The 21,878-nt window shown below is 40.3% G+C and overlaps 2 protein-coding genes and 1 pseudogene across 2 annotated transcripts; all 3 read left to right on the top strand.

Moving 5' to 3' along the window:
* Positions 1 to 78: 78 nt before the first annotated feature.
* On the top strand, positions 79 to 4,320 carry LOC122645245 (annotated as a pseudogene).
* A 796-nt stretch (positions 4,321 to 5,116) lies between these two features.
* Positions 5,117 to 6,147, top strand: LOC122645246. The gene has a single exon (XM_043838572.1). The coding sequence runs from the start codon at positions 5,371 to 5,373 to the stop codon at positions 6,145 to 6,147; it is 777 nt and encodes a 258-aa protein (XP_043694507.1). The 5' UTR covers positions 5,117 to 5,370.
* Positions 6,148 to 14,692: 8,545 nt separating this feature from the next.
* Positions 14,693 to 17,907, top strand: LOC122645997 (beta-glucosidase BoGH3B-like). The gene is made up of 7 exons (XM_043839450.1): positions 14,693 to 15,003; positions 15,113 to 15,317; positions 15,473 to 15,563; positions 15,765 to 15,910; positions 16,378 to 16,624; positions 16,708 to 16,995; positions 17,117 to 17,907. The coding sequence occupies exons 1-7, from the start codon at positions 14,703 to 14,705 to the stop codon at positions 17,852 to 17,854; spliced, it is 2,016 nt and encodes a 671-aa protein (XP_043695385.1). The 5' UTR covers positions 14,693 to 14,702; the 3' UTR covers positions 17,855 to 17,907.
* Positions 17,908 to 21,878: the final 3,971 nt, after the last annotated feature.

Here is a 21,878-nt window from a genome sequence, read left to right on the forward strand (position 1 = left end):
TTCTATAAATAGAAGAGATTTCAAAATCTGAATTCCACATACAGTCGTTACTCGTCATTCCTACAGAAGGCTAAGAAAATATGAAGAAGACAGAAATCCAAAGAAGCAAAACCTCCCATAGCCATGGCGATCGCCATTGCTCCTCTCTCCACCTCCGTTCCTTTCTCTTTCTCTTTCCCTTCATCTTCATCTTCCCTTCTGCTTCAGCAGAAACAGCTCAAGCTCGTTACAAGGATCCAGGACTCCCGATCGAATACCGAATCTCAGATCTCCTTTCTCGGATGACAACTCATGAAAAGATCGGCCAAATGGCCCAAATCGATCGTTCCGTCGCCTCTCCTGACGTTCTTATAAATCATTCCATCGGTTCGTCCCCTGCTTCTTATGTAGTTTTCTAAGTTTTCCTTCTTGTTTGAAGCTTAATTTTCTTGATTTCTTTGAAGCACTCAAGATGAAACAATGACGATGAGGGTTGTTCGGGTTATTAATTTCAGGGAGTGTAGTGAACGGAGTAGTGCCGAACGTTCCATCTGTTATAGCGCCAAATGCAACCCCTGCTATGTGGGCGGACTTGATCGATGGGTTCCAGAAGTCTGCGTTATCAGCAAGGCTTGGGATTCCCATAATATATGGCACTGACGCAGTCCATGGCCATAATAACGCCCTCGGTGCCACTATTTTTCCTCATAACGTCGGCCTTGGAGCTGCAAGGTTTCTCTGTCTTCTTCTTTCTCTGTTTGCTTGTGTGAATATTTTGGACTTTGAGAGAGACAGAAGCTTGAGATCGTTAAAATATAAATTGCCACCAGATTTTGGATAATATTTTCGTGTTTTGTTCGGATGAAGGGATGAGGATTTAATGGTGAGGATCGGAAGTGCCACTGCTTTGGAGGTTCAAGGCACCGGAATGCAGTACACTTTCGCTCCCTGTGTTGCTGTAAGCTCTCTCTCTTTCTCTTTGGAAAATATAAAATCCTAGGAGGGTATATTTATGAACCGAAAGGAGTGAAATTATTTCATTTCTTTTGCAACAAGCACGGGTAGGAGGAGCACTCCTGCAACCAGGGTAGCAACAAATTTTTTTATCTGTTTGGATTAATTTAATTATGGGTTACAACTTCTAGAAACCTTCTACCTCCTTTCATTGTCTTTTTAAGAAAAAAGAATTGACCAAAGGACTCTTGCACGATTGTGTCAAGAACGTATAAAAAAATATATGATATTATATGAATTATTTAATGAAATATTTATATAAAATGATATTTCATAGGATTTATATTCATTGAAAAAAAATACATGTTATCCTAAAAGAAATTTAAAGTAAAGCTTTCAAATTCTTAATTCAATATTTTTGTCAAGATAAGAATTTTCTTTTAATTAATTCTCATTTCAAACGATTTTTAATTATTCAAATTAAAAAATCATATGGTCTCAATTCTTTTCTCTATACCTTTTTTTTATAAGAGCTTGTATAAAAAAAAATCTTAGTTCCAAGCTAAGTTACCAGAGGAAAGGCCACTTCAAAGTCCTAACTCACTAATTGGGTTAGAAACCGCAAGAGCAGCTTTTCAATCCCTAGCATAGTTGGAAAACCCAGTTTTCTTACTCGATTCGTCTTTCAGAAAAACCTGGTGATTCGGCCTTGTTAAACTCGGTCAAGGCTAGTCCCGTTTTTAAATTTTTTAATACAATAAATATGTATAAATTAGTAAAAAATCAGAAAAATACAGAAAAAAGGGAAAACCAGAAAAAAAAAAATCAAGGAATTCTATATCAATGCAATTTGAGTTTATACCATTAAACAAGATAAGAGAATTGAGGAGTTGAGGGTGGGTTTCTTGCTATTTTAGAATACGGATTTACTAGTTTATTCAACTCAGATTCTAAGTGAATCGGCTTTATTTATTTTTGAAAACGACTAAACTCCCCAAGTTTGTCATGACTGGGGAAAAAATACTGAGTCTTATTTGACACCGATGATTTATGACCCAGTCTCCCCATCTTTTACATTGACCCAGTCTACACGACTCTTGGCCAGGTTTTCCAAAAATTTGACGAGCGACTCACCCCAGTCAAAACCCGATTTTCAAACTATGATCCCTAGTAGTATAGTATCCGCTATTCCTATATCATTTCGAAGAAGGAGTAGGTCCCCTATCCCCCAAAAGTAGCACCTACTATTGGAATAATCAACATCTCTTACCACGGCTGTCATCTCGTTCATCTTTTAACTAATTATTCTCTTTGAAAATGGTTGGGGTTATGGGTGTGTGGAACTGCAGGTGTGTAGGGATCCGCAGTGGGGTCAGTGCTACGAGAGCTACAGCGAGGTTACGCAGATTGTGAAGAGCATTGCCAAGATCATACTAGGCTTACAGGGCTACCCTCCTCACAATCACACACTCGGTTACCCCTTCGTTGCTTCTAGGTACTTCCTTTTTCTGTTTAAAGTTTATATCCTTTTTCACCCCTATTGAGATCGGATCCTCTGCACATACGTGCACCTGAAGATCTTGGCTGTTTTTGGTATGCATTCGAGGTCAATTTTGCATTTTCAGATGATAAAAACAACTATTTTTAGTATTCGAGAATGCAAAATCGACCTAGAATGAATTCCAAGCATGCTTACCAAACGCAGCCCTAATGAGTCGATGAGAGGTTTTGTATGTGATGTTTTTGCTTTCAAAGATGCCAATGTAGTATCATAGATTTACTATTTTACCTTCTATTTGTATCGTATCATAGATCCGTATGACATGACTTGACCAATCCCATATAGATTCCTAAAACCGTGGTCTCTAATCATTTATTGAACGGTGGATGATGATTGTTATTGAATGGGTCCATTACAAGGGAAGGAAAGTGCTGGCTTGTGCAAAACACTACGCCGCCAATGGTGGGACACGAGGGGTTGACGAGCACAACATGGTGGCCACATATGACGACCTGTATCACATCCACATGACCCCTTATATTTATGCATGCAATCGCCATGGGGGTGTCGACTATCATGGCTTCTTACTCTAGCTGGAACGGGATCAAGATGCATGCCAACCCTTTCCTCCTCACTCGCATTATCAAACAAGAGATGTCCTTCCGGGTAGCATAAAATTATCTCTGAATTTACATTTCTACCCTTAACCTGGTCCTGACACCCTAGTGGTCATCACTTTGTATGGGCTGCTACATGGGACAGGGTATGGTCATATCAGACTAGGAAGCAATTGATCGGATGACCAACCCACCCGGTTCACACTACAAAGAAAACCTGAAGGCAGCCATTAACGCTGGAATCGACATGGTCATGATCCCTTTCAAATATCAGCAATACCTCACATACATGACGGAGCTTGTGTCGTCCAACGACATTCCGATCAGCAGGATTGACGATGCTATGAGGCGAATTCTTAGGGTGAAGTTCATTCTTGGGCTTTTCAAACGGCCCAGGGCTGACTGGTCTCTTCATCCCATGGTTGGACACAAGGTTAGTCCAACACCCAACCGAATTAACCGATTTCATTGATATGGGTATTTTCATCATTAAAATTGGTATAACTTCGTAACCTTTTGGACCCACAGAAATATAGGGAATTGGCAAGAGAAGCTGTGAGGAAGAGTTTGGTTTTGTTGAAGAACGGAAAAGGAGAGAAGAAGATGCTTCCTTTGAACAAGAATGCCCCCAAGATCTTTGTGGTTGGGTCTCATGCACACAACATCGGCTACCAATGTGGAGGGTGGACTGTTTCATGGATGGGCAGCTCAGGCAACATCACCGAAGGAACAACAATCTTAGAAGGTATCAAGAGGGCTGTTAGCAATCAGACCCAGGTCGTGTTCCAAGAAAAATCCGACAAGCAATTCGTTAACAAGAACCAGGATTCCCCTTATGCAATCGTGGTTGTGGGCGAGCTCCCATATGCGAAAACAGACGGTGAATGCAAAGAGCTCAGGCTAGCACTAAACGGGGAGGAGACAATCCAGACTGTGTGCAAGGAGGTGAAATGTCTGGTTATCGTTGTGTCAGGTCGACCTGTTGTGATAGAGCCTCATGTTGACATGATGGAGGCATTGGTGGCTGCTTGGCTTCCATGGAGTGAAGCTGGAAAAGGGATTGTTGATGTTATATTTGGGGATTATGATTTTCAGGGTAAGCTTCTGAGGACATGGTTCCGGCGGGTCAACCAGCTGCCAATGAATTTTGGGGATCCGTATTATGACCCGTTGTACCCGTTTGGGTATGGGCTCCCGATGGGTATCCAATCATACAAAAGAGGCCATAGTGTTTCATCCTCCTCTACATCATCTTTTTCTTCTATTTGATTCGTTATGGTATAGCTTATAACAGAAAATTTTGTAGAAAAAGGGATTTATGAGAATCAAGGGTATGTTTGTTGTAGCATTTGTATAATTGTTGTTTTGATCAATGAAAATTTATGAAATACCAAGACTGTGGTTGTATGCGTTCTTGGAATGCATTATAGGTTGATTTTGCATTCTTGGGTAATAAAAATAATTATTTTGATCATATGTGAAATCAACTTAGAATGCAAACATAATAAGAGTTTTGATGCTACATTCATGGAAGCAGAGGCATTCCAAGATGGATTGTAGAGGTTGATGTAGAAATCGCAACCATTGAATATCGATTGGGGAAACAACTACCATTAATCCAAAGGATATGTCAATTAGTGTAACAATCTTATTTAGTTGATGACAGGGAGCAGATGGCATACACCTTTTTTGAGCATTTTTTCAGTTTTTTCTTGGTTTTGTCTAGTAAGATTAGGGAAAGAAAGCCATAGTAATAGGAGAGAAATAATTATGCAATTTAAACCTACAAAATAAAATAGAATATGCGGCGTTGTTTATCAACTGGAGGAGTAGTTGCCGAGTTGATAAGGGAGTCTATAATCAAGTCAAATCAAATCTATGTCAAAGAAAATATTCCACACATTGTTGGAGAAGGAGGATTGAAACACACTATATTTTGGTCCCCTCTTCTCCCTTCTCTTCTTTTCTTTTATTAGTAACTGTAATACAATAAGAAGAACAAAAAATGTGAAAATTTTAAGCTTTGTTTTTTTTATCGATTTTTTGTTTTCTCCAACAATCTATGTCCGTTCCGCAGATTTATACAGGTCGTAAACGAAGAAGAGGATGATAAATTGGAATTCGAGAGGTTCGATTTTCGATACATTCCGCTGATACCGTTCGGCGCTCCGAAACGGTGGTTATCGGAGTCCCTAATTTATCCTGTCGGGAAAAGTCGGATTCTGATCAGTGAATTCATCGGTAGAGCAGCATTTGTGGAGGCGATAAAAACGCCGATATATATTCGGCGGAAGAGAGAGAGAGAGAGAAAGAAGTGTGATGGCATCGGTTCGTGGTGGAGAGGAAGCGGCGACGGTGTCGCCGAAGAGTCGTGTGAAGTTCTTGTGTAGCCATGGTGGGAAGATATTGCCAAGGCCAAGCGATGGCCAGCTCAAGTACGTTGGCGGCGAGACACGTGTCCTCGCCTTTCCTTGCAACATTGGTTTCTCAGAGCTAATGAAGAAGCTTGCTGCTATAGCTGAAACTGAACTAGTACTCAAGTACAAATTGATACCAGAAGACTTGGACGTCTTAGTTTCTGTAACATCCGACGAGGACCTCAACCACATGCTCCACGAATATGATCGCCATGAGACACAATTATCCGAAGGTGGTAGTACCCCAAGGCTTCGAACCTTCTTGTTCTGCTCTCACCCGCCTACACCAATCGAAAACCCAATGAACGATGGCCGAATGAACAATATGGCTAGCAATTCACTCGAGCAACGTTACATTGATGCAATCAACCTAGTACGTAGCCCTAATTTTAACATAAGAAGTAGCTCTGCCGGTATTAACTGTCCGACGATCTCGTCGGCCGGAACATCCCCAAGATCAAGTATCCCTGAGGGATTTAGTGGCGGAATGAATGATATGCATAGGGTCAATAGCTCTCCTAATCTTAGTAGCCTTCCACAGCAAAAACCACCATGGTCACCAAATGCAACAGCAACATGCACATTCTTATTATCCTCCATCAAGGCTACATTTCTCGTATTCAAATGGGTGTGGACATGGAAGGTTTGGGACAAACCCTGTCTCATTGGGCCGGAGTGATTTTGGAAGGAAACAAATGAGTCATGTTCCGACTCCTCGATATTTCTCACCAACTAGACGACTTTCAGGAAGTTGGGGAAGGAGTTATGGACCTGTTGATGAAGGTGGCAGCATTCACAAGAGTGGAGAGTTTGAGAAGGGGGAGACTCACCTTCAACACTCTTCTATGAAACAAATATGGGAGTAAGTTGAGTCTCCCTATAGAGGGATATTGAGGGGGAAGGAAAGGTGTTCATAATATCATATAGCAGCTAGCATGTCCAGAAAGGTATAGGTGATTCTTTTACATTCAATGATTCATCGATCAGTTGCTTTGTTTATAAGAACTTTTCTGTTTGGTTTAATGTGATTGCATTTGTCTGTGACTTTGAAAGATAGTTCAAACTTCAAACATGAATTGTACTTAAAAAAAAATGAAAGCACTTGAAAGTTAAAACTGAAAAAAAAAAAAAAACACTATATTTTCATATTTTTAATCACTAGTGTCTTTCTTAAACCATTTTTCGTCTTCTTTAATATTATATTGAGTTGTTTGTGTTGACATTCTTTCTCTTAATCATTTTTTTAATCTTGCTATGTTTTTGTTTGGAAGAGAGCAGACCCTCAGCACAATGGTAAGGTTGCTCCATTACGACCTAGTGGTTATGGGTTCGAATCAAGAAATAGCCTCCTCCAAACCCATGCAGTGGCAAGAGCCCGATGTACTAAGTACACCAATGGTGAAGCTCATGCACGGATAAAAGTGGCTTCTCTCTGTAAATCCTGACATCCTATTGGATAAGATCTTCTCTTATTTCTTTCAATAATATTTTTGTGTTCAATTTGAACCTACATACATCTTGCAATGTGGAGAAATTAATCTTTGAAAATTTGGTGTATTTAAAGAAAATTGAACAACAACAAATGCAAAAGGTTAAAAAAAAGTTTGCAAACATAGCAAAGCATGTGTTTGAGATGGATAAAAAAACTGGTCCATGGCTGATCCAAACCATAATCGATTTATCCATTGTTGCTATGACCAAATTAACAGTCCAACTTAAGGAAAACAATTTACCGATAAAAAGAACTGTCATATAGGCGACTATGGAAAGATAATTTTCCCAATACAAAGGAAAAAAGTTTTCCTTCACTATACGGTGAAGATTCACCACACCATCCTAGGATCAAAAAACCCTATGAGGTTTTAGTAAGTTCCTCCAAAATATCATCCGGTGCACATCTGAATAGACAACCCAAGAAAATAATAGATCAAATTAGGAACCAAGAAAATTTATATAAAAAAAAAGGAAAAATTACACTGCCACCCCCTGAGGTTGGTATTAAATACAAAGCAACCCCCTGTGTTTTTAAATTATACAACCACACCTTTGAGTTCCCACTCCGTTAGTTAAGTGTTACTGTGTTGGTTAAGTTTACCCTCAAATGATTAATATACTCCCTTCAGGATCTGAGCTTACCATTTTGCCCATAGGGCATCCCTAACTTCACACCCAACTTCTTCTTCTTCTTCTTCTTCTTCTTCCTCCTCCTCCTCCTCTGCAACCCCACAGGCCCCACCACCTGTTGCAACCTAAACCACCCGCCGCTACCCCCTTCTGCAACCCAACCCCACCACGTCCCACCTTCCCGTCTCCCCCCTCCCTCTTTTCTTGCACGAACAACCCAATTCGATAGGAATCCCAGATTCAGCTATTGAAAAAAGAGGAGCAAACATTCCTCTCTATGCAACACATTGAAGATGGAGAACAAGTTCAGCATCTTGAAGATATATCAAAGTAAAATCAGGGATACCACCCTTGGCTGAAATCGTGAATTCTAAGAACTAATACTGAAACATTATGTTTTTTAAGTAACAGAGAACCATTCTGAATCATCTTCCATCCAGGATTGCATTCACACTCAAGCTAAGAAAGAAGTTACTAGAAGATTTGCAAGTTCCTTCCCCACAACTGATCAAATTGCATCCAACATCTATTCACAACTCAGAATCCATCAAGAAAATCCACCCAATGATCAGAAAGTATATAAAATACAAAAACCAATTCAGTTATGGGTTTTGGGGGGGAAAGGAATTCAAAAATGGAGCAGATAAATTACTTGATCCATGGCCTTCGCTTACACAGCAGGTCAAAGATAAGCCACCAATAAATAAAGCCAGGAACTGATCCCAATTCCAGCCCATCCATTATGACTGATTCACACACTGAAAACCCTATTTTCAGATCTAAGGGTCAATTCTAGAGTTATTGGGATCAATTCCAATCAGAATTAACAGGAATCAATCTAAAGGGTTTGCATCGACGGAGTCTCCATTCTTGTGGGAGTTTGAGATCAAAAAACTAATGAGGGTCAGTGATGCAGCCCTGGACCTGGACCAGGAAGAAGCCGCCACCTCACACCCTAAGGTTCTTCGAAGATCGGTTCAGGTCAAGGAGAGGCATGTCAGGCAAGGCCAGCCCCTGCAGGGATAGTCCATCTATTCCAAATCTTCCCTCTTTATTTTAAGAAAAGAAGTTGCACCTAAAAGAGGGAAGATTTGGACTGATTTAGGATTATCTCAATTTTTAAATAAATAATGCCTAAATAAATAAATGATCAATCAGCTAGCTAGTATATTGGGTTGATTGAAGATTTGATTGAAGATTGGATTGAAGAGTGGATTTCTGATTGAGAGTATATTGGGTTGATTGAAGAGAAGATTGGATTCTGATTGAAGTATTTTGGCTAACTGGAGATTTTGATTGAAATATTTTTGGCTGATTGATCCTTTATTTATTTAGGCTTTATTTATTTAGAAATTGGGATAATCCCAAATCAGTCCAAATCTTCCCTCTTTTAGGTGCAACTTCTTTCCTTAAAATTATTGGAAAGATAAGGAATGGATGGACTATCCCTGTAGGGCTGGCCTTGCCTAGCATACCTCTCCTTGACCCGAACCGATCTTCGAAGAACCTTAGGGTGTGAGGTGGCGGCTTCTTCATGGTCCAGGTCCAAGGCTGCATCAGTCAGGGACCCGTTTCAAGGTTTTCCATTGGAAGGAATGAAGGGAAAGGTTTAGAGTTTTAGGTAGGGAGAAGTCGTGCACTAGCATAACAGATTAATTATCAGTGCAAGGGTGTTCTGGGTTTTCAAAACCCAAAATGGATTTGTTGAATGTGTAAAGAAAATTACAGATACATTTTCAATTAAGATTCATGTGGCAGACCAAAAACACTCAGAGAGGGAGATAGAGCTAGAGAGTTCCTGGAAGACATTAAAGTTGGAAGCAATGAGAACTGTTTTTGACTGTCGATGGATCTTTTTAAAAGGCTTTGCCATTTCCAAAACCCAGAACCAGACACTTCATACAAAGGAGCCGCACAGCTCAGGATACAACACCAAAAGGAGAGCATTAAAACCCTCCAAGGTTGAAGCTTTGGAGGGTTCAATACAAAGGCAGAAGAGGAAAAAGAGGCAGGCGAGGAAAGTAAAAGCAAAAGAGACAGAACTGAAGAAGAGACAAACAGAGTAAAATTTGTTTTTCTTGGGTTGGGGAAGGAACAGACGGACGGGGGAGACAGGAGGGAGGGTGGGACGTGGTGGGGTTGGGTTGCAAAAGGGAGTAGCGGCGGGTGGAGTTGGGTTGCAGCAGGTGGGTGAGGCCAGTGGGGTTGCAGAAGAGGAAGAAGAGGAAGAGGAACAAGAGGAAGAGGAAGAAGGAGGAGGAGAAGGGACGGTGGTGGGGTGGGTCCCATTCATTTTATTTTATGTGTAAAAGTGGAAAAAAAAATTAGTGTTTCAAACAAATGGGGATACATATGGGCAAAATGGTAAGCTCACACCCAGGGGTATATTAGTCATTTGAAGGAAAACTTAATCAACACCGTAACACTTAACTAATGGAATGGAAACTCAGGGGATACAGCTGTATAATTTAGAAACACAGGGATCGCTTTGTATTTAATACAAACCACAAGGACTGGCAGTGTAAGTTTTCCAAAAAAGAAAAGATCAAAATGTTCAAAACTCAAATGTGTGAAGATTATTAAACGGAGGAGATCTATTACCTCGTTGGCTCGTTCTATTTTTCTTAATGGATCAGTCTTGATTCATCCATGACACAAGATAAGATGACTCACTCATGAGTCATGACTATCGAGGTAAGTCCATTCTTATTCCTTATAGCATTAACACTTTGGGATAACGTAATGGTATTCCATAAATAAAGTAACAGAACACAAGGCCCATGTGAAAGAATACACACCCATGAATCACAGAATCTGAGTGCCCTACTTCCAATGAAAGTTAGAAATTCCGCCCCCATGATGTTTCTGCACGTGTTCTTATTGGCTCCCCGCATGCACGGGGTCACGCTCCCTCATAAAGAACTCTTGCCTAATTTTGAATTAGAGTTTAGGCAACTTTTCTTGTTTACTTTGGACTAAAATTTGATCATTAAAATGCATGTGTACGTAGTTTTCTATCACATGGACCACCTAGTGACAAATAGTGAAGCATTATACTTCACTAGACATAGTGACGCCTAGAAGGACCCCACATATAATTTTCATCTACAATTGTTCTTTAGAAGGAAATTAGAGACAAACATTAAAGCCTATTTTCAAAATTATCAAAATACCTTTAGCACAATAACAATGTAAATGAGCAAAAATAGCCGAAACATAGAATTCAACAAAAATTCAAATGAGGCAAATCAGAAACGAAACAAAAGATCCTTTTCTTACTTTCTAATTCTTGGCTTGTTGGAAGGTCAAACAAGGTGAAACATCCATTTATGATTTTGATTACTTAATATGTGGAACTCATATATGTTAACTATAGTTATTGTACAAGGCAATTACCAATCAAATGTGTTTGTGTAATTGTTTGGATTATGTATTTGGCCTTTAAATAATTGGACGTTGACCCAATAACCACTTTCTATTTGGATCTTACAATTAATTAGAACAAAAAGTGGACTCAACCATGTATTAAGTTTAGGCTTGTAATTAATAAGAGGACAAGAGATCGATACTTGATCGCATGGTCTCTACACCAACATTTGTAAGAAAGTGTAAGGGACGCCACTAAGTAGGGATCCTCTTCCCTTAATAAAAATTTGGTCTAAAGGGCCAATCCATACATATTCCATTATTGCTTTTAAGGCATGAGCAAGTCATGAATAGGAAGTCATTTGTCAAACTTGTCCTTGGGTCATTCAACTCCATGGTCCACAATGTATAGAGTTTTCTCCCATGATTTCAAGTTTTATATCGTTGGGGACAAAATTTACCTTCTTGACCTAACTTCCAAACCACTATAACAATAGATGGAGAAGTCGAATCAACCCATAATTGTTATATGGGCTGATGTTCTCTGTGCCGCAACGCAACCTACGCCCAATCACATGGGCCTGCCATATTCAGGGGGCAGGGTGATCATTTCGCCCACCCCCATGTATTTGGACGCAGCCTACTCCCCCGACATAGAAAACATTTGGTCTTGTTATATATTGATTCTATGGATAACATTTCTATTGACTTTGTTTTTTCTTTATTTATTTAATAGAATTTAGTATTTTAATTAAAAAAAATTCCTTACCTGGCCTGTGTGAGAAACCATACCACACGAATAGTGTCTTTCTCTCCTATTTTGCCCTATGCAAATTTGATTTCTTCAAACAACTTATAAAGCCTATGTTGACATGTGTAGATGATGATTAAATTAATTTTTTTAAATTAATTCAAGATTAAATGCTGACATGGACAATTCGTGGACAAAATTTGGGATCCAAAAAATAATGCCACGTGATTGTTCTTATCACAATTTTTTTTTTTTTTAATAAAAGAAACAAAAAAGTATAAAGAGGAAACAATTAGAGAATTTACAGAATGATTAGAAATAGGTATCCCCCTTAATAAAGCTTCAACACCTAACCCCTTAATCCACTTAACAACATCATGATCAGAAGATACACAAGAAGAACTAGCCCCAACCAAGCAAAAAATCTGCCAAAAAATTATAGAATGATTCCCAATTCGAAATAGTAGATTTCGAAACTGGCACCATAGACTACAAAACCTTAAAATTAGTCCAAAATTCAGCAATCTGTAAGCCTCTGTTTTAACTTCATGGTCTGTCACAATAAAACATGTACCTATCAAAACAAAATGGCCTTGGAACAAAATCTCATAGGCCTAACCTGCTTTGTTCTTATCACAATCAATTATTTTGGAATATGAGAAAAAATTATCAACAATGGAGAACCCTCATTGGTGGCTACCTACCCTACCAGAGCTCACAGCGTCCTCTCCCTTGAAATATTTTGTAATGTACATCAAGTTTATATGGGATAATGGGAGTGTTTCTCCATTTAATGTGGTGGACCTAAATGCACTTGAGCATTTTACCCAAAAAAAAATGTACTTGAGCACATGATCACCTAAGCAGTGCTATGTTTCGAATATTTCAATGAAAACAAAAATACATGAAGTCATTTAAGGACCGAGTTTTCCTCTAGCCTCCATCAAAGGGGACCGAGGCTTTCAGATGGGTGGAACATGGGATCGGTGAACAGTAAAGGGTATTATCGACAAGTCGAGATCAGCTCCTCGTTTGAGGAGAAAATTTTCTCTCTTCATCCTTCAAAAAATTAGCAACTTCCTCATATGATTTGTCATTGTTACTTTGTAATATTTAAAAAAAAAACAAATGGGATCCACATATTCCTTTTAATATATCTATTTTTAATTGTTTTCTTTCAATATATTGTTAGGTACTTGATCGATATGCCAAAAGCTTCAGAGCTGATGGAACGAGTTAAATCGAGCCCTTTAACCTATCCCATACTAAGTTGGTCCAATCTAGCGCCCATACATTAGAGTGGACTCCATTAGGCATGTAACACATCTATTTTTTATTATTTTTATCCATATACAACCCTACCCTTCTTCTCTTCTGTAAAATGCAACCAATCAGAAAAGAAGACGAAGAAGCTGAGATTGAAAATGACTCCTCCGACTTGATCCATTCTGCAAGGAACCTCGAACTTAAAGCACTACGACCATCCAAGGAGGTAGGTGTATGGTGGGAGAAGAGAGGAGGGAATGAGGGACAGACAGGATTACATGGGATAGGGAAGAGGGAGGGTGAGAGCTGGGAGATCAGAGGTTGGGGCATGGGAAAGAGCAGGGTGGGAGGGACTGGCCCGAGTTGCATACGAGGGTGTGGGGATGGAGTGGGGGGTTGTAGAGTGCAGGATTAGGAGGAAAGAACAGGGGTGGGGCTGGGATTACAAGGGGTGTAATAGGGGGTGGGGCAGTGGGTTGGGAGGAGTAACAGGTGGTTGGGGAGAGAGATCAAGGGTGGGGGCACATGAGTTGTAGACGTGGGTGGGGGTTAGGATCAGGCTCTTCTAAGTCACAGGGGTGTGCCGCACATCCTGTGGTGCGGCACCACAACACGTGGATGAGTTCCTCTTTGGACCGCCTGGATTGAGCTAGAAATCTGGATTTCAAAATTCAAAAATCCTCTTGTACGCTGCATGTGCACCACGCTCAGCTTTCCAAACTCTATCCAGGCCATTAAAAGGGGTGTTTATCCACGTGGCAAATTGCGGTGTCGTGCCACAAGATGTGTGGCACACCCTTGTGACATAGAAAAGCCCAATCCTAGGGGTTATGGGGCAAGGGCAAAGAGAGGCAACAGGGATGGGGTGGGGGTGGCCGTATAGGGAGAAGTTGTGGTGGTGGAAGGAGGTTGAGAGCGAGAGGAGAGGAGGAGAGGAGGAGAGGAGGAGAACAGAGGATTTAGAACATTCACCACCTCTGACGCAGCCATCTGGGGTTGTCTCTTACTAATACAGCATCAAAAGAAGTTGACCAAACATTAAAAAAAAAAATTAAACCAAAGAGGAAATCTGTGGTATAGTGACCAGTGATACCTTTCCCGACTCTTGTACAGGTGAAACAGATAGGACCAATTCGACTCCTCTACTTCCCCCAGATTCAGATCGTCTACTGCACCCTGCCTTAGCGGTCTGAGCGGCGCACAAATAGGACATCTTGCAATGACCACCTTATCTTCGCTCGGGCAAGGTGCTCGGACAGGGGTAAGGCGGTCATTGCAAGGCACCCTGTTTGTGCGTCGCTCTGCCCGTAGCCCTATAGACAATCTGGATCCACTTCCCCTTGCCCCTACTACCGTGTGCGCCATACACACAAACAAGGCGAAATGTATCGCATCACCTCTATCCGAACGTCTTATTGGAATGGGGTAAGGCAATACTTTTTGCCATGCTTATGTGTAAAAGGTGTACGGCGGTACCGGGCAGGCAGAAATAGAAGAATCGGATCCAGGACGGACAGATAACTTCCTACGACGATAAACTTGAAGAAATTCTCGAATCTCGAGCATGCAACTTGCTCCGCATTCTGTTACTTACAAGGGACGTAACTGAAATATCCAAAAATCATGAGTCAGAAAATCTATATAAAGAGAAGGGGGGAAATCAGAATCTGAATTCCACTTACAGTTAACCCAATCGTCATCAGTATAGACAATCCAGTATAGAAGGCATGAGAAGAAATATGAAGACGACTGAAACCCAAAGAAGCAAAACCTCCCATAGCCATGGCGATCGCCATTGCTCCTCTCTTCACCTCTGTTCTTTTCTCTTTCTCTTCTTCTTCTTCTTCTTTATCTTCCCTTCTGCTTCAGCAGAGACAGCTCTACATCGTTACAAGGATCCAAGACTGCCGATCGAATACCGAATCTCAGATCTCCTTTCTCGGATGACCATTCATGAAAAGATCGGCCAAATGGCCCAAATCGATCGCTCCGTTGCCTCTCCTGCCGTTCTTATAAATCATTCTATTGGTTCGTCTAGTTTTTCCTTCTTGTTTTAAGCTTAATTTTCTTGAGTTCTTTGAATCTCAAGAAGAGGAAGAAATGATAGAATGAGGTTTTTCTTTCTGATTATTTTCAGGTAGTGTGTTGAACGGTGGAGGAAGCGCTCCAGCGGCAGATGCAACCCCTGTTATGTGGGCGGACATGATCGATGGATTCCAGAAGTCTGCGTTGTCAGCTAGGCTTGGAATTCCTATAATGTATGGCACTGACGCAGTCCATGGCCATAATAACGTCCACGGCGCCACCGTTTTCCCTCACAACATCGGCCTTGGAGCTGCAAGGTTTCTCATCTTCCTCTTTCTCTGTTTGTGTGAATCTCTGCTACTGTTAAAGAAACAGAACCTTCACTATTGAGATCATTTAAGATAAATTTCCATCAGATTTTGGTGAATTTTTACTTGTTTTCTCATTTTCTGGTTTTGTTCTTCTATTGAAGGGATGAGAATTTAATGGTGAAGATCGGAGAAGCCACTGCTTTGGAGGTTCTCGGCACCGGAATTCCGTATACTTTCGCTCCATGTGTTGCTGTAAGTTCTCTCTCCCTCTCCCTCTCCCTCTCCCTCTCCCTCTCTCTAATCTTTACCCAAAAATAAAATGGAGAAATCCAATTGGGATTGTTTAATCGTAGATTAATTAATCTTTCAGTCATTCTTGTCTCGGTGGTATAACTTCCCTTTAATTATTTAATCTTCTGAAAATGCTTGGGGTTTTGTCTGTGTGGAACTCAGGTGTGTAGGGATCCACGGTGGGGTCGGTGCTACGAGAGCTATAGCGAGGATACGCAGATCGTAAAGAGCATGTCCAAGATCATATTGGGCCTACAGGGCTACCCTCCTCACAATCATACCCTCGGTTACCCCTTCGTCGCTTCTGGGTATTTCGCTTCCTACCTTTATCTCAATCAATTTCTGAAATCGAATCAGTCAATGAAAGGATCCAACCGTCATTCCTTTCACTTTTGATATGAAAGATTCCAATTTGATGGCTTTGACATTTATGGCGAATCTAGAGCTTTTTAGATCAAGGGTCCAATTCCATCACATCATTTAAAGTAACAACAAAATAAAACATGGTACTAACCTACTAGGCTATCTATTGTGGCTGGGGATCTACTATAATGAATAATTTAGTGGGACCCACAAAGTCTTGTCCTGATATTCTACACTGGAGGCAAATTAACATAAATAATTGGACTAAAAAGTGGGAACCGGTCCATAATAATTTCCCGGTTTATTGTGTTATTGGTTCACAGTAATTCTGATTATTAAGTGGAGTGGCTTCTACGGTTCTACCTCGCGTCTCTGTCTCCAATTTTTTTATTGAATGGGTCACTATTAACAGGGGAAGAAATGTGTTGGGTTGTGCAAAACACTATGCGGGCGATGGAGGGACACAAGGAGGGGTAGATGAGTACAACACGGTGACCACATATGATGACCTGTACCGCATTCACATCACCCCTTATATTGACGCAATAGCCATGGGAGTTTCAACTGTCATGGTTTCATACTCTAGCTGGAACGGCGTCAAGATGCATGCCAATCCTTTCCTCCTCACTCGCATTCTCAAACAAGAGATGTCCTTTCAGGTAGCCCAAAAATATCATGCAACATCTCTGAATTGACATTTCTACCCTTCACTTTGTCTTGAGTGGTTTGCTACATGGGACAGGGAATGCTCATAACAGATTGGGAAGCAATTGATCGGATCACCGACCCACCCGGTTCACACTACAAAGAAAGCCTGAAGGCAGCCATCAACGCTGGAATCGACATGGTTATGATCCCTTACAAATACCAGCAATACCTCACATGCATGACGGAGCTTGTGTCGTCCGGTGAGATTCCGATCAACAGGATTGACGATGCTGTGAGGCGAATCCTAAGGGTGAAATTCATTGTTGGGCTTTTCGAGCGGCCCATGGCTGACCGTTCTCTCAATCCCATGGTTGGACACACGGTTAGACCAAAACCCAACTTAATTAATCTATTGCCCTTTGTGTTCTCCATGTTATAATTTATTGATATGGGTATTTTGGTCACAAGAATTGGTTTAACTTTTTAATCTTTGGAACCCACAGAAACACAGGGAATTGGCAAGAGAAGCCGTGAGGAAGAGTTTGGTATTGTTGAAGAACGGGAAAGGAGAAAAGAAGATGCTTCCTTTGAGCAAGAATGCCCCCAAGATTCTTGTGGTTGGGTCTCATGCACACAACATCGGCAACCAATGTGGAGGATGGACTATTTCATGGCAAGGCACCTCAGGCAACATCACCGAAGGAACAACAATCTTAGAAGGCATCAAGAAGGCTGTTAGCAAGCAAACCCGGGTAGTGTTCCAAGAAAAACCCGACCAGCAATTTGTTAACAAGAACCGGGATTCTTCCTACGCAATCGTGGTTGTCGGCGAGCTCCCATATGCGGAAACATTCGGTGATAGCAAAGAGCTCAGGCTAGCACTGGATGGGGAGGAGACTATCAAGACTGTGTGCAAGGAGGTGAAATGTCTGGTTATCGTGGTGTCGGGTCGACCCGTTGTGATAGAGCCTTATGTTGACATGATGGAGGCATTGGTGGCTGCTTGGCTTCCAGGGAGTGAAGCAGGAAAAGGAATTGTTGATGTTATATTTGGGGATTATGATTTCCATGGTAGGCTTCCGAGGACATGGTTCCGTCGGGTCGACCAACTACCAATGAATTTTGGGGATCCACATTATGACCCGCTGTATCCGTTGGGGTATGGGCTCCAGATGGGTATCCAATCACGCAAAAGAGGCAGTGTTTCATCTTCCTCTGCATCATCCTTTTCGTCTAGTTGATTGGTTATGATAGATTACAACAGAAAATGTGTACATAAAGGGCTATATGAGGATCAGAACTCAGAAGGGTATGTCTATGATATCAACAATGGTGAGTTTTGTTATTGTAACACAATATTACCCATCAATTTACAAAGTTCCTGGCCGGTTCTCATCTTTTTCTAGTTGACATTTATCTCTTGCGTATTTTGTTAAAAGAAGCGGAACACATGAGCAATCTTGACTCCATACCAAAGGGGAGTGTCTCAATGAAACCTCCATGTCCCGGTAGAAAACCTTTATAAGAACAAAAAAAAGGGGGGGAGGGATGGTGAGTTGTGATAGAGGCATCACCATAGAAGCATTACCTTCTAGGTTTCTCATAAGAATTTGAATATAAAGATAGGTAATGGTAGAATATTTCTTGTTAGTTGTCCCAACATTTTGGTCGATCATTCTACTTGGTTTGCTCTAATCCAATATCCACCTTTTAAATTAGTCTTTTTTTATTTAATTACTACGATAAAATAAAGATTTCATTCTCTAAAATATCAACATGTTATTAATTAAACATGTGATCTGCTAATTAGGGGAAAAATTAAGGCATATATAGTTGGGGAGAACATATTGGTTACAAAAAAGAAGGGAGAAATTATCAGCAATAAAGCTATTTTCCAAAATCTTTTGACCTAAAAAAAAACCGTATTTTGAGAATCAGATGAACTATGCAATGTCATCTACATTATGGCCCAATTACTATAGAAAATATTCGATCAAATAAATCTATGTAGTTATGTTGTCTTGTGTACATAACTTTTTTATTTGAAGGGATAAACATTGTTTTCTTTTTTGATTTTTCTATGGGATCAAAGATTTGTTCATTAGCTTGTATTTGTGGTGCATAATTTCGTGGAATGTAGGTAGGGGTGTCTATTCTAAACCCACATGCCGGTATGACCAATCTGTCCCGATCAATGAAAGTTCGAAACAGGCCCAACCCGTTAACTAAATGTGTCAGACTAAGGCCTGTCACGTTAGTTAAACATGTTGCTTACGGTGCAAGAGGATGGACTGATGAGCGCCCAACTGAGCCCGACACATTTAAGCTCATTTATGGACCGTTTGTTTTACCACTATTACCCCATAAGTTTCCTATTTTATCTTAAATATATCCTTTCTCAATTTCCTTGATTAATTTATTTTCTTGCATTACGTAAGCTATAAATAAAGGATTATGGGCCGAGTAAGACCATAGAATTGATAATTATATATTATTGCACTATGAAGTTGATGGGCAAAAAATAAATGTAACACATAATCAAGGCAATTTATATCTTTTGAAAATATCGTCAGATGTATGTCCATTGAGACTAAGGGCCATACAGCTCCAAATAAAATTGAGATTTACTTATAGATGTCCATTAGCCCAGTGAGGAAAAGTCTCTCAAGTAAGTTCTTTTTTCATCACAAAGAATTAAATCTCATTAGATGCTATATGGACCAAACTTGCATAGCCCGATTGTAGTCCATTTAGTATCAACTCGTTTATAGGCACGTTTAACCCGTTTATAACACGTTTAGATACAAGCTCGATTATAGACCGATATCCAACCGACCGTTTATAAATAGGACCATGCCTAGCCTATGAGGACGATTATTTAAATGGGTCAATCATAGTGTAAGATCCTAAAGTAGAAGGACCAATTAGGCTTAATCACAACCCGCCCAGACCAACCAATTTATATCCCTAAACGTTAGTAGCTATATTCCATTCGATAGAAAAAGAAGAAATAATGTATAATTTTCAGTGGGGTTTTCCTGAAAAAAAATTGTTGCATGACTAGAAATTGTTCTCAATTACCTTGAACGATGTTGGTGCAAGCCAGAATTTGGTGACTTCTTGAAAAAAAATTGAATTTGAAGAATTCTTTTTTTTTTTTAATTTAATTCATAAATGAATGATGGTCCACGATGGTCGGAGCTGCCGTGGACTCTCTGTTTCAGGGCACCATTTTGATCTTAGACCAGATGCTATATAGAGGATCTATATAAGATCTTTATCCCCTGTAGTTTCTTGCCTGGTACAGTTCCTGCAATTTCTTTCATAGAGAGCAAAAATGATCATCTTACCCTTACCCGAACAAACTGCCCAGGTGGGGTACACCCCCCTCTTATTAGAGGCACTAAGGAACTATGAAAGGCAGAGAATTGCAGAAAATAATTTTACATCTATATTCCTAGGGTGTGCAGTACTACCAGTAGTGGCTTTAACCATTAATCGTTTGAGGAAGGACACAAAGAGAAAGGGGCAAAAAAAGAAGGGCAAATTACATAGAAACCCCCTGAGTTTTGCTTTAAATACACGAAAATCCCGTGTGTTTCCAAAAACCTACTGTCTAACATTTTAACCCATTTTGATTAACGATGTTAATGGAAAATCATAAATTACCATTTTAACCTTTCATTAAATATGGAAAAAAAATCATAAATTACTAAGTTACCCATTTCCCTTTAGCGAAAAACAAACCCTTTCTCCTTAAAACCAGACCCTGTTGGTTCATCTTCTCCAACCCCACCTAACTTCCTACAACTTCCAAGCTCGACCGATCTTCATGCTTGCAGCTCCAAAGCAAAAATTCCTATAATCTCATCGTTTTCAACCGATATTGGTACCTGCAACTCAATTGAGCATATCTGCGACTCAACTGAGCTACATAGTTTTGTATCTGTGACTCAATCGAGCTCCATAGTAAGTATGTTGAGGAAGCCGATCCCTTCTCTCTAAGAGAATCAAAACAGTAGGCCAAAGGCATTGATTTGTGCCTAGGCGTGCAGGAAAACGTAGAGTTTTTTTTTTAACCATTTTGAACTTTGGTTCTTAACTCTTAAACAATAACGCTCATTTCTCATTGGGAAAAACAGAAACGCTCATATGATTTTCAAACCTCAGCTCTGCAACTCATGTATTATTGGTGAAGCTTGATTTCGGTCTAGAAAATAGTTCAGAGCATCTTCAAAGGGCCGTTTCGGCCTTGAAACGAGCCCGGATGGCCTAAAAAGTGTGAACGTCACTGCCATTGGCTGGGGGTCATGTAGAGCTCGTCAAGACCTACCAAACGATATATATTTCGACATATGTTTAGTTCTGGTCCAACCCTGATCGGCTGGTATTTTTTGGGCTCTAGGAGCATTTCTGTACTTTCTAGGTTAGGGCTTTTCTATATATTATTCTTTTCTTGGGGAGAGCAGCATGTTGAGGGTTTGTAACATTTCTGAGATAGTGAAATTCATTCTGTTGCTCGGTCTTGGATGTAGCTTCCCATCTTGGGGGTGAACTACATAAATCCTTTGTGTTGTGTGTGTGTTTGTGTTTTGTTCTTCTCTGTTTTTTCGTATTTCTTCTACAAATCGTCACTTCTAAACATCGTTTCTTAACATCATGGTCCAAAGTTTTCAAGTTCAAGTACTGTTACTTCCAACCATCGATTGACTCTTTTTGTTGCAAATTTTATACTCTGATTTATTAAGTTTAAGTCCTCAGACTAGTCTACAGTTACTAGAGAACAAACCTTGCTATTATAAACTCCATTATTCCTAGATTTCTAGAACTAATGGTATACCCTATTTTTAGTTCCTATTTCAATTTAAATGATTAGTAACTGCAGGCTGAACCCTTGATCTGATTAGGCCCGTCTTTTGGGGATTTCAAAGGCTGACCAGGACTAGAACTTAGGAAGAAGAGAAAAAGCAACATGCATGCTATGAGAGAAGCAGAGAAGCAAAAGAGTGAAACCCAAGCCGTAACATTTCACCCCCATTTGGGTCATATGGTCGCCGTCAAGAGAAGCAGAAACTCATGTTGAATGGTTCATAGTTGCTGGTGGAATGGCGATACATCGAGAGAAGAAGAGAAGCAAAGAGTGAAACCCAAGCCCTAACAATTCATCCTCAATTTGTTTTGAGGTCATGGGTACTTTGGTAAATTTACATCATGTTAAGGGTACTTTGGCTAATTTTGGGAAATAGACCATGTTAGCAACTAACG

Source organism: Telopea speciosissima, chromosome 11 (genome assembly GCF_018873765.1).
Source record: "Telopea speciosissima isolate NSW1024214 ecotype Mountain lineage chromosome 11, Tspe_v1, whole genome shotgun sequence".
Lineage (NCBI taxonomy): Eukaryota > Viridiplantae > Streptophyta > Magnoliopsida > Proteales > Proteaceae > Telopea > Telopea speciosissima.